Genomic DNA, 17,557 nt, shown 5'->3' with positions numbered 1-17,557 from the left:
TCTCATCCTCCAATCACTTGCATAAAGTTTGTGATTGGTTCAAGCATGGCTGGGACGTCGCAAGTCAAATGGTAATAAACTTCACCCAAATATCTAACTGTAGTTAATCTAATTATATACAAATTTTTGAAGCCATAATTATGACGCTCCAAACAAAAAACTCGAGCACCACCCACATCGTGGGATCCTGATGATCCTCAGCAGGCGGAAGCAGGACGTGTGAACGAGCTCCCCACGGCACTCAGGGAGGGTGGCTTTGTGGGGCTTTCACATACCTATGCTCTTTTATTATCCCCAGTTTCCTGGCATTTAGGAGGGAACAGAGGGGTTAAGCAGGACCGTGTGTGTGTGTGTGTGTGTGTGTGTTTGAGACTGAGAAAGACAAAGGAGCTGGTTAATTAAATGTCAAATTCTAATTCCTGAACCGAGGTCTGTCCCGATAGCAAGCTGATTACTCAAACCATGAAAGAGCAGGAAGATGAATTTGCGTATTTGTTTATCAGCAGGCTGTCCTGGGTCGTCTGAGTGAGGAAGTGTGCACTTTTATCCGAGGCCAAATACTACCTCTCCTCACACAAGCGCTGCTCGCCTGCCTGCCTGCAACCAATAGAATCCATTTGCTTGGATTTTAAAGGTTATCGCATCCCGAGTACCAATAAGAAAGAAAATAAGTTAACCTCTTCTGAGATTACCGAGCAGCACGAAGAAGCGACTGGAACAAAGCAAAAAAAAAGCAAACAAAGGCAAAATAAATAAATAAATAAATAAATAAATAAATAAAACGAGGAGGGGACAAAGAAAGAAAATGAAAAATAATTCAGATCATCATATTTTTTGTTGGAGAAAAGTCTAAAGTTATTCTTAAAATAAAAAAATCCAAAACTCCAAGACCACCCCGGCAGCTGGCTAAATGAAAGAGGAGAAGGAACGAGGGATGGAGGGAGAGGCTGATGTGCTCTTGTGCTTTACCTCCAGTGTAGGCGCCGGCGGTGGTGAGCGTGGTTGTAAAGGGCGAGACGGCTGCAGCCTTCTCCTTCTCCAGCTCCTGCACGCTTTTGGGTTTGGGAGGCGCTGCCACGGGGATGTTGTTGGGCTGCGGTGCAGGGAAAAGTACTTTTCCATCCTGCAGACAGACAAAGACAGACAGAGTTTAAAGAGGAACTGCAGCCGACTTACCTTGACTGAACCGGAGCTACGTTTTACGAACCAAACAAACACATCTGCACAGTCATGAGCACTTTTCTATCAGAATAAGGAAAATTGATTCTTTGGGTTGGTATCTTGTTTTGGTTTGACACAGAGCTGAATCGCTCACTCGCTGTTTGAGCTCAGTTGGAACCAGGCCGGGACCACCTCGCTCAGACTCGCTCGGATCATAGCGTGAGGAGTGTGAACCGCACGGAGGTGAAGAACACACCAGGGTTCTGTTCAAACAGACTAAACACTGCAAGTGTGAAAGCACTCTAAATGACTGGCAGTTTGTGTGTACCTGCATGACGACTGTACCCCGGATGACGTGGTCCATTGTTCCGTAGTCAAAGGAGTCCTTCACCTCGAATTGGAAGTTCTCCTTGTCTGGGCTGATGGCACGGATGAGTTTGGTGAGGTTGTTGGAGTACAAGGTACTGGACTGAGTTGGAAGGCGACTTGGAAGATCTGTGAAGCCAATATGGGTCACGCCCTGCAATATGCAAACAAACCCCATTTTCAAAACAATTTCCAAAGCACTACCATACGTTTTCTTTAAATCTCATTTACATGCTCTGACTTGATCGTTGAATATCAGTAGTCAATCATCCAAACCGTGTAGATGGTGCTGTACAATTCAAGCTCTTCACAAACCAGAATATGACAGCTATTTAGCAGTTAAGAAGACTTACTTTGTGAACCGTCAGCTGTCCAGGGACCGTGGTTTCGATATTGCCACCTGCCTCGGCAGCCAGATCCACCACTACTGAACCGTCCCTCATGGTCTCCACCATCTCCTTTGTGATAAGCACCGGAGCCTTACGACCTGAACATGGCGTGCACACACAAAACGTTACAAATCAGCATGGATTACGTACTGTACGAAATGATGACACTCATATTTACAGGGTGGTTATAAGTATGAAAAGTAACTCCAAAGACATTTTAAGACTCTAATGCTAGTTTCAGGCCAGTCATAATCCTAAAGCATAGTTGTTATTGTATTTATGGTCACTACGGCTGTTAGAGGAAAGGGTACAAGAGGAAAGAATAAACTAACGTTGTTATATTGCCATGTTAAATGTAGTAAGCTATAACGAGGACATTCATTTGGAGTGAAAATCCAAATGCAGATCATTTATGGTGATTACATTTAGCATCTTTTCCCCGGTCAGATATACAGGATTTGTTTTGTTCCTTAAGACTGTATTGTATAAAGAGCGAAAATCTGTGTGTATTTGGCTCATTTTGTGAAATAAGCCTTCTCCTGACAGAACAAGGCCTGAGACAATCAGGAAGAAAGCTACAAAAATCGTCCAATTCTTTAAAGAGCCTAATCAAAAACATTAAACAAGCATCTTTAATTTTAATATTAGGGCAAGTTCACAACAGGTTCAAGATGTTGGGAATTCATTTGTGCTCCAGATGAATGATCTTCCTTGCAGCCATGTGGTTTAAAGAGACAGGGGGGTTTACAGCACACCATTTTACACTGATTACAGCCATGATGAACACTCAGGATGAGTCTGGGCATGTGGCACTCGCTCATTCTTGGTTTCATTTCGAAATGAAACAAAAAGTATACGGAGTTTTTTGGCTTCGAAACAAATAGTACAAAAAAAAAAAAAAAAGCTCTCGAATTTCACCTGTGCATCTGTGTGGGTTTTAAAATGAACCAGTGATCTTGAATGATTGATAAACGCGGCTTTTCCAGGTACTTAAGGATATATTGATCCGGTTATTACTGCGTTACTGCGTATGCTGATCCGATTTGTATTACGTCTTTTAAGCAAACAGAAGAAGGTTCCAGAGTACACATGTTAATCAGAGATTCCTAAACTTTGTGCGGTTATGTAGAAACAATTAAAAACAAGTCACTATGAAGAAATTAGAGCACATTTGTTTTCTTGGTTGTAAAGAAAAAATAAAATAAAGAATCCACAACATACACAGCTCTTTAGCCCACTTTAGTCTAAAGGTTTAGCTGAACAGACTCGGACCATGACCGACACAAACCATGTTAAAAAAAAGCACGTGTGAGATTCACAGGCTCTAAATCCTCACCTCTGGTTCAGGTTCCTGGTCTACATGAATCTGGGACTCGACCATTAAATTCTTTGCACTTTAGCGGCGCTATCTAGTCAACAATGCCTTTACACTCTATTTACTATTATAATGGACTACATCAAGAAAGGGAATTAGCACTCCATATCACAGTTACATCTGGTTACATTTAAATACATTTCTCATGTAAGGGAAAAATCCAGCACTGCATATCAATCTCTACAAGGAATACTTACTGCACAACATCAAACTGAGTAGGTTTTTTGCTCTCCTCTGTTTATTCTCAATATGGCGTTACCAACAATGCTGTTCAGCTGCCTGCTGCTAGTGATGCAGTGAGAAATATAGCCGAAACTTCACCTCTACCTAAGGACAGTGATATGACTGTGTGCCACTGCGTCATACAGTTTATCATTATCTGGCATTTATCCAGAGCGACTTACATTTTTCTCTCATTTTATACAACTGCGTGATTGATCATCACTCAGGGGCCCAGCAGTGGCAGCTTGGTGGACCTGGGATTCGAACTCACAACCTTCTACATCTACTACAACCTACTACATCTCCTGCTGTAATGTATCGTAAGACTCTGAGCACAGGACTTGTCGTCTCCACTATTGTGACACAGCTGGATAACGGTGATGGGGAGTAATGAAAGGATGCTTTTGCTCTTCTTATGTATGAATTTGTTTCTCCTGGTAAACACGGCTGTAGTGTACCAAGTAATAATGCTCCTGGTGACATCAGCTATTCACTATTCACAGGAATAAGAAAATACAGCACCCAAAAAATATAAATAAGAATGAATTAGTGATCCTAATGAACGTACTGACCCGGTACAGAAGTATCCGAGCCGGAAAACGCACAAAATAAATAAATAAAATTTTTAAAAAATCATCCATTCATCTTCAGTGATAGTTAAAACCTGTTGAGGGCCATGATCTGCAAAAACATTCTAAAATAAAAAGCTGTGACAATGAGGTGGAACAAAAATATCTATATGTGATAATCCCATACATGGGCAATATACGCTGAAATAGAATAGATGCAGTATATCACCTCCTAATAAGGGAAAAGTATGCATTTCCTTATTGACGGTGTGATTTTAGTGATGTTCAACAGGCATATGTGGCAAAGACGTGCAACGTGCCAAAAGATCTTAATGGTGTGATGAACAGTGTGACCTGTGGCTTTATGAGACAGGTGTGTGTGTGTGCGCTTACCCGGGATAAGAGCAGTGCTGATGAGGATATCAATATCCAAACACTGTTTGGCAAACAGCTTCATCTCAGCCTCGATGAACTCCTTGGACATCTCTTTAGCATATCCGCCCTGGCCTTCTCCAGACTCCTTCACGTCCACCTCCAGCGGCTCGGCTCCTAATGACTTGAACTGCTCCAAGGCTGCAGCTCTTCAGGTGTGTGTGTGTGGAAAAGGTCAAATATCACAAGAACCTTCATTAACCACTGGGTACAATTTGTCAAGCAATTTGTTAACCAAGATTGAAGCAGGAGATTTTTACATTTTTCATTCAAAACTTCACTCTTTCTAAACACTCGGGTGAACAGGAGAGAAGCAACAGCACAAGCTCTTACACAGGCAGGACAGCACCGCCATCTAGTGGCAAAGCACAGGAAGGGCAGCAGAATTTAAATTCCAGGGGTTTACATTTGATGCACTGGATTTCAAATATAAAGTACAGTTTAGCAGGCATGAGGAATTTGTTTGTGACTCTCATTTGATGTGAATGAAGGCTAAGTTCAACAGGGCTCTCATTAAATCTTTAAATGGCTTCTGTAAAAGGACTGACATGAGAGCAAATTATAATCTTTAATCAGGAGATACACTATATTGCCAAAAGTTTTGGGACACCCCTCCAAATCATCGAATTCAGGTGTTCTTTTTCAGGAGTTGGGCTCGGCCCCTTACTTCCAGTGAAAGGAACTCTTAATGCTTCAGCATACCAAGACATTTTAGACAATTTCATGCTCCCAACTTAGTGGGAACAGTTTGGGGATGACCCCTTCCTGTTCCAACATGACTGCACACCAGTGCACAAAGCAAGGTCCTGGCCTCAACCTGATAGAACACCTTTGGGATGAATTAGAGTGGAGACTGTGAGTCAGGCCTTCTCCTCCAACATCAGTGCCTGACCTCACAAATGTGCTTCTAGAGGAATGGTCAAAAATCCCCATAAACACACTCCTAACCCTTGTGGAAAGCCTTCCCAGAAGAGTTGAAGCTGTTATAGCTGCAAAGGGTGGGACAACCTCACATTACATTCATATGCATGTAAAGGCAGACGTCCTAAAACTTTTGGCAATATAATGCATATAGACAGTCCCTCAAGGAGTAGCTTTTTTTTTTAACCTGGACAAAAGATAAGCCTGTAAGGACTACTTAAGAATGCAGCTAATTAAGCCTTGGCTGTCATCCTTTAATGCTCAGACTGATCGAATGTGACAGACTAACATCAGCAGCTGCACAGGTTTAGTACCTTGTGTCAAAGCCCCTGACGATGGCACCCATGGCCCGAGCAGTTCCTGCAGCAGCCAATCCGGCCACACCCCCTCCAATGATGAGCACCTTACAGACAAAACAACAGGACATGAAATACCACTAAACAAGAATGCACACAAATATCAGATGCACAGGACTGTCTTACCTTAGCGGGGGGGACTTTTCCTGCAGCGGTGATCTGACCGGTGAAGAAGCGGCCAAAGTTGTTTGCTGCCAGGACCACGGCTTTATATCTGCCGAAAAAAACAGATCACATTGAACACATGTAAGAAAGATGTAAGAAAATGAAGTCTGGATTCTTATTACTGATTCTGAGATGTTTTTATTTCTATAATAGCAGTTAAATGTATGTATACACCAATCAGCCATAACATTATGACCACTGACAGGTGAAGTGAATAAGACTGATGATCTCCTCACCATGGTACCTGTTAGTGGGTGGGATATATTAGGCAGCAAGTGAACATTTTGTCCTCAAAGTTGATGTGTTAGAAGCAGGAAAAATGGGCAAGCGTAAGGATTTGAGCGAGTTTGACTAAGGGCCAAATTGTGATGGCTAGACCACTGGATCAGAGCATCTCCAAAACTGCAGCTCTTGTGGGGTGTTCCCGGTCTGCAGTGGTCAGTATCTATCAAAAGAATCCTTTAAGTACTGTGAGTTGCGAGGGGGGGCCTCGAGAGATCAGAGCTGTTTTGGCAGCAAAAGGGGGACCAACACAATAATAGGCAGGTGGTCATAATGTTATGCCTGATCAGTGTACATAAACACTTTTTTTCTAAAAAGTGTGAAATTTTTTGATAAGGTTCAACTTTTTCAAACACTTATATTTAAAGCGTCTTCAGGGAGTCTCTGTAACAGTCACAGATATATTTTGAGGTATGAGAAAGTCTTCAGGACAGAGAAGTTTATAGACGCCATCTTCATAACCAAGATGGGAAGGCGACAACTGTTTACATCTGCCATAATGTAAAGAACTAACTGCTTAAACCAACATTCCACGACACTACAAATGGGTCATTCTTTAGTAAATTAAAAATTCATAAGATTTGAAAAGACTCAGAGATGCTGTTACAGGAAAATAATCAACTCCACTTCATCATGCCACGATGGTCATTAACTTTTTTAACTGTTTTATTCCTTTTACAAAGCCCGAGAAACAACCTAAAAAAGTCACGGGATATCTCTACACCTTTATCCTTACTTGAAAATGCACAGGTGCACGGCAAGAAAGATTTTGCTCATCACCATCACTTGTCCAGGCATGCAAGCTTGTCTAGTGTGCAGGTTCTACTGATCAAGCTCCCAGATTCAACATTTACCCCGATCTATAGTCACTCCAAAACTGCAGAGTTGTGGAGGTAAAGCAACCATTTGATTTAAGGGAGAACAATTTGTGTCAGCTAAAAGAAAAGTGGACTTGAAAACCAACCTTCAAAACGTCAGGACAGATTAAAGCTTTGTGTTCGCACTAGGGCGGACAATAATTGGTACAGATCAGTGTACCGGCCCTTTAGAGTGAGGCGAGGCATGAAGTAATGTCTCAGAAGCTCGTTCCATTATTCACAACTTTCCATGTGGCAAAAGAGGCCCAGAGACAGCTGTGAGCAACTCACCCAGCGATGTTGGCCATAGAGCTGAGGGCATCGTAGCCTTGAGCGATGGTGACACGGGGCACCTGGTCCATGGCCAGCACTGTGGCTTTGCACTTAGCCAAACGATCCATCAGCTCCGGGTTCTGAGCCGGGTAGATAAAGCTCACCAGAGTGGCGCCTTCCTTCATCAGGTCTGTCTCGTGTACACCCAGAGCTGGGTTCAGCATGGGGGCACGAACCTGTGGCGGGAAGGAGTTGGAGGGAAGAAAAAACAGGGGGTTAACTAAACATAAGTGTTTAAATTAAATGACAAACTAATGCTACCTTGCAAATCCAGCCTGTAGAGTAAGCATCAGATTTCAAAACAGACAGAAACGTTCAATATAGTAAATTAACGCTCAAGGAAGTCAATCAGCACCATAAAACCTGAAAAATTACTTGTGAGATGTGAAAGTGACAATTTTTCTATTTGTGGGCGGGGCTAATTATATCGTACAAGCACCTCATGTAAAGCACCTCCATGGAGCATGTGAGAGCTTGGTAAAAATTCAACTCAATTTAATTAAATTTTATTTGTATAGCACTTTTAACAAAGAGCATTGTCTCAAAGCAGCTTTACATGAGAAACAACATAAGAAAACAACAAACATATAAACAGACAAACAGTCCTAGATATTATCCCAAGTGAGCAAGCCCGAGGTGACTGAGGCAAGGAAAAGCTCCCTTAGATGGTATGAGGAAGAAACCTTGGGAAGAACCAGACTCAAAAGGGAACCCATCTTCATTTGGGTGACAGCGGAGAGGCTGGACATCTACTTCATTCTGTGCTTGTGCAGTTCTAGTAAGCAGCCTGAATCTCAAACCAACGGCTGTCAATCAAACGTACTCATTATTAATATTAGTCCAGCGCTTTAGGACTCTCGGGGCTAAACAGTGGGTTCAGCTGCGGTTTGAACATTTTATTACATCTCTGTCTTGTTTTTGATAAACATGGCTGGATATTTGATGGGACACACTGTTCTCTCTGACTAATGTAATAAACTCTTCTGCGGATCATTTAACACTGTGCACTGCATCTAAAAGTTTTATAACAAGGTCCACTGAGTAAAGGAAATACAGAGCACTTTAATCATAACAAACCAGAGATACCCTGAGAACAAGATTATGTATTCTACCTCACATCTATAATTAAACCACTCACCTTAACCACAATGTCAGAGGACAGCACATCTTTGACTCCCTTGACAGTCGCTCCAGCTTTGGCGTACAGCTCATCGGGGAACTTGGCGGACTCTCCGGCACCCGACTCCACCACCACGTTGAAGCCCTGCTTGACGAGAGCATCCACCCCTGCGGGTGAGAGTGCCACCCGGAGCTCATTCTCAAAGATCTCCTTAGGAACGCCGACCGTCAGCTGTTTGTAAGGAATACCTGCAGAAAGGAAGAAGCCTCCGTTTGTTACTGGGCTTCAAACCTGTGGTTCTCGATACCACTTTGGGAAAGGAGCAGAAGGTGCTGTGAACTGTGCATGCAAGGGTATTTAAGCATGTAGAGCAGGAAAGAAGTGTGCACAGGAACTGCTGTGTGAGAGAGAGCACTTTCAGCTTCCTTTCCCTTTGCAATTTACCTTGTGCTCACTCTGTGCACTTGGGTCAGCTGCCCTTATGCTTGCTACAAAACACGCTTGCTGTTTATACACTACATCATCAAGAGCAGCATCAAGCTCAGGACTTTATTGCTAAATAGAGCTAAATAAAATGTGCAATGACATTTATACAGATAAAGTATGTTAAATCAGTCACCATTTTTTATTTATTTTTTTTTTTACTACTGAACAAGTATAAAAATCCACGTACTGTAAAAAAAAAATAAATAAAAACAAATTTTATAAAAATTCAGTTATATATATATAATAAATTATACACATACACAAGCTTGACACACGTGGAAAATCTGACAGTGTTTAAAGATGTAGCTAAGTTTAGAAGAGTCACCCTAAATAAATGCACTTTTTACTCACTCAAACAAAGCCTATAGCTACTGCGCAAAAATCTTGTGACTCTTACTGTTGCATGGAATTCCTGAAATTTCCTCCAGCAGCGTATAAATACTCCTCAAAAGCCAACAAATGCATTCAGCGGCTCTGACCCCATTTCCTATAGAAGTTTTAGAACAGGAGCTCCTTTTACAACAAAAAAATTCTACACATCCCCTTTGTACACGTTTATTTTACGAATATCCTCGTACATTACAGGCTTATTATATAAAGGGGTAATAATATTTCTGCTATATACTGAAGGGTTTTTTTTACATTCTGGAAATTTCCACTGGAAGAATACAGCAGGTACAAACCCATTTGCTTTTGCATTAGCATGGTTTGGGCTAAAAACTCATTCAATTCCAGTTAAATGTGTTTTAAAAAGAAGTATAATAACGTTTGGAAAAGTGGGTTGAGGTTTCCACTACCAAAAAAAGAACAAATAAAATACAGACTCTATGCTCTAGCCCTGGAGCTTCACAGACCACACTGTCAGAACCACTGATTAGCATTTTCATGTGTCCTCCTACTGTAGATTAGAGGCTTTTATAGATTAGATATTTTAAAGAATGAGGTTAAATAAACTATTACATTCAGATGAACGCTGCACCAACAATTGATCGGGTGTTCTGATTTCTTCCCCAGTCTAAAGACATGCGCTATAGACTGACTGGCATCTCTAAATTGTGTAAACAGGTGTGTGTGTGCTTTAATGCCAGCCTGTGCATGGTACTCTTACCTTGTGCCTAGGGACCCCTGGGGTAGACATGCGACTAGGGCATGGCTGCAAATCTCCTTTGCTTAAAACTCACCAGTGAGACATGACTCAGAGCTAGAGAAGTTATAAACACAAAACCAAAACTCTGAGTCATGTTTTAAACACGGAGCCCCAACTCTCTTTGAAACTTCCTGTTGAGGCCTATAGCAGTTTAAGCCAATCACTTGTCTGATGACAAACAAGGCGTCATTTTCTGTCTGATTCCAGAAGGCGGCTTTTTTGCGTGCCAAAAAATTAAAAATCTCTAGTTCACTCCACTGGGCGGAGGTGGCATTGGCTGAGTGGTTGTACTGGTTGAGTGACAGTGGCTTTAAGGAACCGTACCAGTAGTTAAACACCACATAACACACTGTTATTGGCTTTTATTAAAAACACTTTAACAAGTAAGAGACTATCAGAAGATAAATACACATCGGATCAAGGCCATGGGAAATCTGGATGGTGAAAGTGCTGTACACTCGGCTTTTGAGTTTCATTTACCTGTAAATTAAGCATTCGTCTGTTAACAATTACAAGTATTTTTAACTGTTAGTTGTTTTATTTAAAAGGACGACCGTGAGGCTCAAGGGTTCACGACAGAGGAGCTGGGTGATGTGTGATAAATGAGTGTGAGAGAGAGAGAGCGAGCGAGAGAGAGACTCGTGAGTGATTGTTTGCATATTGCTGCTGTAACTGGTGTCAACTCATGTAACCACATTTTAGCACAGATGATTAAGCATGTGACCCGAATATGAACCGACAACCTTCTGCTCTGACCCCTATTTTCTCCCACATCATATGGTTTCGAAAGCTGTCTTCTGTCTGATATGAGACGTGACAAACAGCTAGCTACTTCTGGTGTGCAAGAAACACCACGATAGCAGCCAAAGATCTTTACTATAAAAAAAAAAAAAACAGTGTAAACTTCTATTGTTGTCAGAACCATATTTTGGTGCATGAGCTCTTTCTTTTCAGCTGAAAGTTTAACTACACTGAAACCTCTGAATAACACGACTTATAATATATTATTATATACTTCCATAAAGCAATGACTCACTTTCTGTAAATGTGAAATGTAAACTATAAAAAACATTAATAATACACTTTCCTTTTTTTACATAAAGTTTTGGACAGTGTTAGAGGATAAAAAAGAATCAGCAACTTAATGTAACATCATTTTCTCTAGTAAACAAAATGAATCAGTGAGCTTCTTACCTCAGAGAAAACAGGTCTGGAGACTAGCAAGTGCATATGCACAGCTCATTACTTACCTCTATGACAGAATTTGTCTAATTAGTCATTGTCTGATCTACTAGTTCCAGCATGTCGTAGAGATTCGTTCCAGGGAAATAAACAACAATTATCTTTCCATTTCAGAAGACAGATGAATTAAGTTAAGTAGCCGTTATAGAATTTCACTGTATATATACATATATTACTGCACTGTGAAATTCTTTCTTCACATATCCCATCCTTGGGGGTTGTGATCAGTGCACAGGGTCAGCCAGAATGCAGCACCCCTGGAGCAGGGTGGTTTGGGGGCCTTGCTCAAGGGCCCAATTAAGGTGGCAGTGCTGGGGCTTGAACCTTGATCAATGACCAAGAGCCTCAACCACATGAGTTACCACCACCCCATTATTATTATTATTATTATTATTATTATGCTTAATTATACCATTTAGCAGAAACATCAATATTAGATACTGACTCTATCGAAATCCAAATAATTTCTAACACACAGCGCCGCCTTCTAAATTTTAATCCCACCCTCTGTTCCAGTGTGATAATGGCATGGAGCAACACCAAACCCCTAAAACCACTTCACAGAGGAGAGAAATGCAAATATAATGCAAATGTACTGTAAGGTTAACGGAGGCTTGAATTATACAACAGTTATTAATCTCTCTGATGTGCGTTACGCCTGAAGTTCACACAGTGATTATCTCTGCAAGTGTCCAGTCACCAGTAGGTGTTTGTACTACTGGTTGGCATGGTAATGGTTTTAGTTTTCTCACCACTAAAATAAAACATTCAAACACAGTTAAGTTCCAAAGAAAATTTCGCGGATCAGTGAAGCCGTGAATCGTGAGACACGGATCTGCGAGGTATTACTGTATCAGCATCATATCTTATGAGATGAAGGAAAAGCAGTGTGTGCTCTTTGTCATGGATCACATGTGCTCTACGGTCATCACTCCCACCGATAGTCACTGCAATGGGTCGCTCCATATTTGCATAAAAGTTCGACTTTGTTGCATCACTGATGGTTGCAGTCGCTCACGTCGCCAGACGTAACCAGCTTTCATTTTAAAATGAACGATCTCTAGTCACTTCAATTCAATGTATATCTAACGTATGCATAACAGCTTGTTTCGTGTCCTAACTGACAGAGCGAGGCTTTTTATGTTTGTTTTGGCAGCAGGGGTCATTTCTATGAAAGCTTCGTCTATTGTCTTTAAACAATGATCAGAAACCAAGAGCAAAGCACACTGTCGCTATCGCACATGTCTTAGTCTTAGCACACACTAGCCTCGCGTATGAGCTCGGAGATGACCCTGGCTTCAAACCCGACTGACATGGTGCCAGAAATAACCGTCCTCAGCTGTCATTACCATTCCTGCCCTGCTGAAAGAACGCCAGCCATTAATAGAACGTCTCAGACACACACAGAAGCAGTCCATGTGCGCAGGACTGCTCATTCATTCGGAGCCAGGAACAACGTCACTGCAAGCAGGTAAAAGCGGCAGAACAAGGACACAGGCGGGGACGGAGTGACACGGGACATGGTGACCTTCACAAGGTTTTATGGTTAGTGGCAACTTAAAGTAGAAGACAACACACACAAACACACACAGAGGACAGTGCCAAAGTCATAAGGATTTAGACTAGAGTTTAGAGTTTTAACCTCCTTAAGCAGAAGTCATTCCCTCCACTTACTACACACAATTGAAGTCAGCTCATATTACACAGATTAGAGAAGCTGTACTACTTGGTGAAGAGCATAGTTTTGTTTTTGTTTTTTTTTTACCTAGGCTAGCAGAGCGCGCCAGAGCCTGGTGGGTCCTGAAGAAGCGCACACATGGCACTTTTGCAGTTCGGACCGAGGCCAGTCCAGTGAAGAGAGGGCTGGAGCAGCTGCTGGCAACCACACGCAGAACACTCGCCATCGGAGACACAAGGAGGAGCTGGGCAGCCGGTTCGACCCTCCTCCTGCACACACACAGAGTGAACTCAGCCACACTGACCTATCCCAGCATGCCTTGCACACTCCCACCAACCCCAGCTCAGCAGATCTACCACGAGGTCACACATTCATAAAATGTACTCGAACACGTGTCTGCATACCCGTATCCCCTTGCACAAGCCATAGAGGAAGTTAAAGGGCTGGATAAAGCAACAGCCCAAAAAAAAAAAAAAAATAGCTCACAAAAGTGAACAAGGGCACACATGTACACTCTGATATCTCATGATATCAGCGGATAGTAATAGTGTACAGAGATAAGAGACAGGTTTATAGACTCAGCACTCAGGTTCAAGGTTCTCGGATCTGAATTCTCAGGGGGAAAAAAATTCCAGGAGCCTTTTTTTTTTAAATATTATTATTATTATTATTTTTTTTTTAAGCAAAAGGACACAGAATGTGAAAACAAAAAAATGTCTTCATCTTCCTTAAGATTCCCATGGTGTTGAAAGGATCACAGGCTTATTTAAACGACCCTAATAAAATAAAAAATAAAAAGACAAATACATTTAGCCGGGGATCGGTTTACAAATCCATCTGGAAAGTGTTAAAACGTTACACACTCAAGATATAACAATATAAATTGCAATATAAAAACGTGATTTTGTAACTTTGCACGTGAAGGACAAGATCAAAAAAATTAATTAATTAATTAATTAATAAATTAATAATAATAATAATGAACACAGGTCAACTTGATGGTTGACCAAATGAATCTAAAATGAATAAGTGCTCGATATGGACCAAGAAGCTTACAAATATGACTTTAGATCACATGCAATTATTAAAAAAACTTAGAGAAATGAAAGTAGAAGTTATTCTCTCTGTTTATATCATCAGGACAGATGACAGCTTTTTTTTTTTTTTTGACCTTGACCAAATCACATAACACATTGGAATCGCCTGAAAATAAATCTTGCTGGGATCTGTAGCCATTCTTTTAGAAATCCTGTTAATCTGTATGTCCTGATTACTTTAATATAATGTTTAGGTGTGTTTTGATTGTGCAGTGCAGTACAGAGGCGGGCGCCATAAATACACACGGACACACACTCATACATAACAAGCGCCAACTGAGCTGCACACTAGCTTGCTAACCTGCTAACTCGATTCAAAGATCAATTTGCTTTGCTCGACTACAAATCGATCATAAAAGTACTTCCATTCAGATCGATTAAAAATCCTGATTGCTATTAAAGGCCAGCTGGAAAAGAAAAGCAGCAGTGTTTGGTTAAAGGACGCCGGTATGAAGGGACTAACCTTTACTGCTGCACACAGAGAGGTGAAGCCAAAGATGCTAGGCGGAAGTTGGAGGCAAAATAAGCCCCAGCTTCCCTTCTCGCTTTTTATTGGCTAGTCGTTAGCCTTATCAGAGATAAACACCACCTTTACACGGTGATAAGTTTTAAAAAGAGCGGGATTCACTCGCTTATTTTCATTCATTCGTGGTCGTGGCTGTCTATGTGGTGTTTTGTTTTACAAAATGAGCTTCGTTTAGACTGAAGCTAAGGGTTTATGGGTTCTGTCATGTGAGCCGCAGCTGCCTTGTCTTCTAATAAGTTTGGTTGCAGTCAAGGAAAAATAAACCCTAGGCATGTACCGATAATCGTTCATACCGCGATATGACAATGAATTGAGGTTGCTAAAGTGGGCAACCCCCACACACATACTCTATAAACCTTTAAATGATTATAATACATCCATAAATTTGATCTTACACATTGATGATCCCATCTGCACAAAGAAGGGGACAGAGTGCCAACCCATCACAGGACACACTACTTCTAAATGTTACAGGCAATCTCGAGGTGTCAGTAAACCAATTCAATTCATGTCATGGATTTGGGACGGAGTACCTACAGGAAACACGTGAAGCATAGGGAGAACATTAAAAAAATCCACACACAGGGCAGGAATCGAACCCCCAGCACGCAAGGCGAACATGTTCCAATACATTTTTCCCCTGAAGCATAGGGAGAACATTAAAAATCCACATACAGGGCGGGATTTGAACCCCAGTCAGAAATCGAAACCCCAAGCAAACATGTTCCAATACACTTTTCCATGTGTCCCCATGGACTCGGTGCACAAGGAAGGGGACATCTTGGTCAACATGCCAGCTCACCACAGTGCACAATCACAAACACACACTACTTCAATATGATACAGGCAATTTAGAGGTGTCAGTCAACCTACAATTCATGTCTTTGGACTTGGGATGGAAACGAGTACCCACAGGAAACTCTTGAAGCATAGGGAGAACATTAAAAATACACACACAGGGCAGGATTTGAACCCCAGTCAAACATGTTTTCTTAAAATAAAAACACACACACAATCAGAACCTTTACTGGTATCATTCCCACCACACAGCTCCAGTGGCCCTGGTTCCTCCCATAACACATTGGCAAGGAGGGTTAATGGCTGAAAATTGCCCCAAGGTGTAAATCTGTGTGTTGATGGAACCTTAAGATAAACTGGCATCCCATCCAGCATGTATTCTCACAAATCCCTCAGTATTTTTTTCAGGATAAACTCTGGATCCACTGCAACCCTACCCAGGACAAAGCACTTAATGAAAATGAGAGCTCCAGGTTCAATCCTGAGAAAGTTTTTCATGTCCATCTCATGTCCATCTCCTTCCACCTCCTAAAACAGTGGAGCCAGTGGATTAGCTCTGCTAAATTGACCCTATGTGTGAACGAGTGGGGATTTGTGTACATGGTGCTTATTATCACCTCACACCCAGTTTTTACATGGTGGGTTTCTCTAAATGTAGTGAGTGGCACATGCACACACCTTACCTTTCTAAAGGCTGAGAACTAGCTAATATTTAAATCTTCCATAAATAAGTGTAAAGCTTATGCCTTTAATTTGTGTGACCGGCTTCAGAATTTTCTCGCTGACGCTGTGATTATAACTAGGAATCCTTTCAGGACCCTTGCACATATTTCTCTTGCTGCTTACTGCTACTGGACATTTTCTTTTTAATAACCTCATTTGTGCATCTTTCACCCTAATGTTTGCAGAGAACTTCATTGTATCTGGACTACCTACTTACAGTCATTGCTGTGGCTTACTGGGTAACATAGGTTTTTATCTTATATGGGTCGACAATTTAATCTTTACAGTCTTCACCTCAACCCGACAGAACACCTTTAGGATGAATTAGAGCAGAGAATGCAAGCCAGGCCTTCTCGTTCAACATAAGTGTCTGACCGCACAAGTGCACTTCTAGAGGAATGGTCAAAAATTCCCATAAACACCTAAACCTTGTGGAAAGCCTTTACAGAATAATTGAAGCTGTTATAGCTGCAAAGTGTGGGCCAACTCCATATTAAATTCATGTGCATGTAAAGCCAGATGTCCCAGTTTTGGCCTGGCTCGCAGTCTCTGCTCTAATTCATCCCAAAGGTGTTCTGGACTCTGTGCAGGCCAGTCAAGTTCCACCACACCAAACTCGCTCATCCATGTCTTTATGGACCTTGCTTTGTGCACTGGTGTGCAGTCATATTGGAACAGGAAGGGGTCATCCCCAAAAACTGTCCCTTCAATATTCAACATTTATATATTAAAAAAAATTGCCGGTTGAGAGATAAGACACAAATGACCAGTAGGGGGAGCTGATTGACCAGGGGTTTCTATATTCAAACATTTACTTCCTTAAACTCAGCTCCAACTTTTTTTTATTTTTTATTTTATTATGCAAAAATTACATACATATTTGTACAAGCATAAACAACTCGCAACAAGTACAAAATAAACAAATAAACATTCAAAGAATATAAAGTGAGAAAATGTGTGAAGACAAGAACATTGTAGAGCAAGGCAAATAGTTTGTTTTTAAAATATTTTTAATATATTAGTTATTATTCTGTGTGGAGTTTGCATGTTCTCCCCGTGTCTGCATGGGTTTACTCCGGGTACTCCAGTTTCCTCCCACAGTCCAAAAACATGTACATTAGGTATGATTGGTTATTCTAAATTGCCCATAGGAGTGAGTGTGAGTGTGTGTGGTTATTTGTCTATAAGTGGCCCTGCGATGGACTGGTGACCTGTCCAGGGTGTACCCCTGCCTTACGCCCTATGTGCGCTGGGATAGACTCCAGCAGACCCCCGTGACCCTAATTAGGAATAAAGCGGGTATAGACAATGG

General features: G+C 41.5%; 1 protein-coding gene across 1 annotated transcript in view; it reads right to left on the bottom strand.

Moving 5' to 3' along the window:
* Nucleotides 1–14,802, bottom strand: part of nnt (nicotinamide nucleotide transhydrogenase) — a 36,424-nt gene extending 21,622 nt beyond the window's left edge. Inside the window, exons 1-10 of the mRNA XM_058415669.1 lie at nt 14,662–14,802; nt 13,189–13,370; nt 8,567–8,796; nt 7,387–7,604; nt 5,918–6,005; nt 5,750–5,838; nt 4,476–4,663; nt 1,881–2,014; nt 1,490–1,681; nt 970–1,123 (exon numbers count right to left, since the gene is read on the bottom strand). Coding sequence (XP_058271652.1) covers nt 970–1,123; nt 1,490–1,681; nt 1,881–2,014; nt 4,476–4,663; nt 5,750–5,838; nt 5,918–6,005; nt 7,387–7,604; nt 8,567–8,796; nt 13,189–13,327 — 1,432 coding nt within the window. The 5' untranslated portion in view covers nt 13,328–13,370; nt 14,662–14,802. The remainder of the gene's footprint in view (nt 1–969; nt 1,124–1,489; nt 1,682–1,880; nt 2,015–4,475; nt 4,664–5,749; nt 5,839–5,917; nt 6,006–7,386; nt 7,605–8,566; nt 8,797–13,188; nt 13,371–14,661) is intronic.
* Nucleotides 14,803–17,557: the final 2,755 nt, after the last annotated feature.

The sequence above is a fragment of the Hemibagrus wyckioides genome, linkage group LG18 (genome assembly GCF_019097595.1).
Source record: "Hemibagrus wyckioides isolate EC202008001 linkage group LG18, SWU_Hwy_1.0, whole genome shotgun sequence".
Lineage (NCBI taxonomy): Eukaryota > Metazoa > Chordata > Actinopteri > Siluriformes > Bagridae > Hemibagrus > Hemibagrus wyckioides.
Note: the sequence above shows the minus strand (reverse complement) of the source record. Positions and strands in the feature narration are given on the sequence as shown.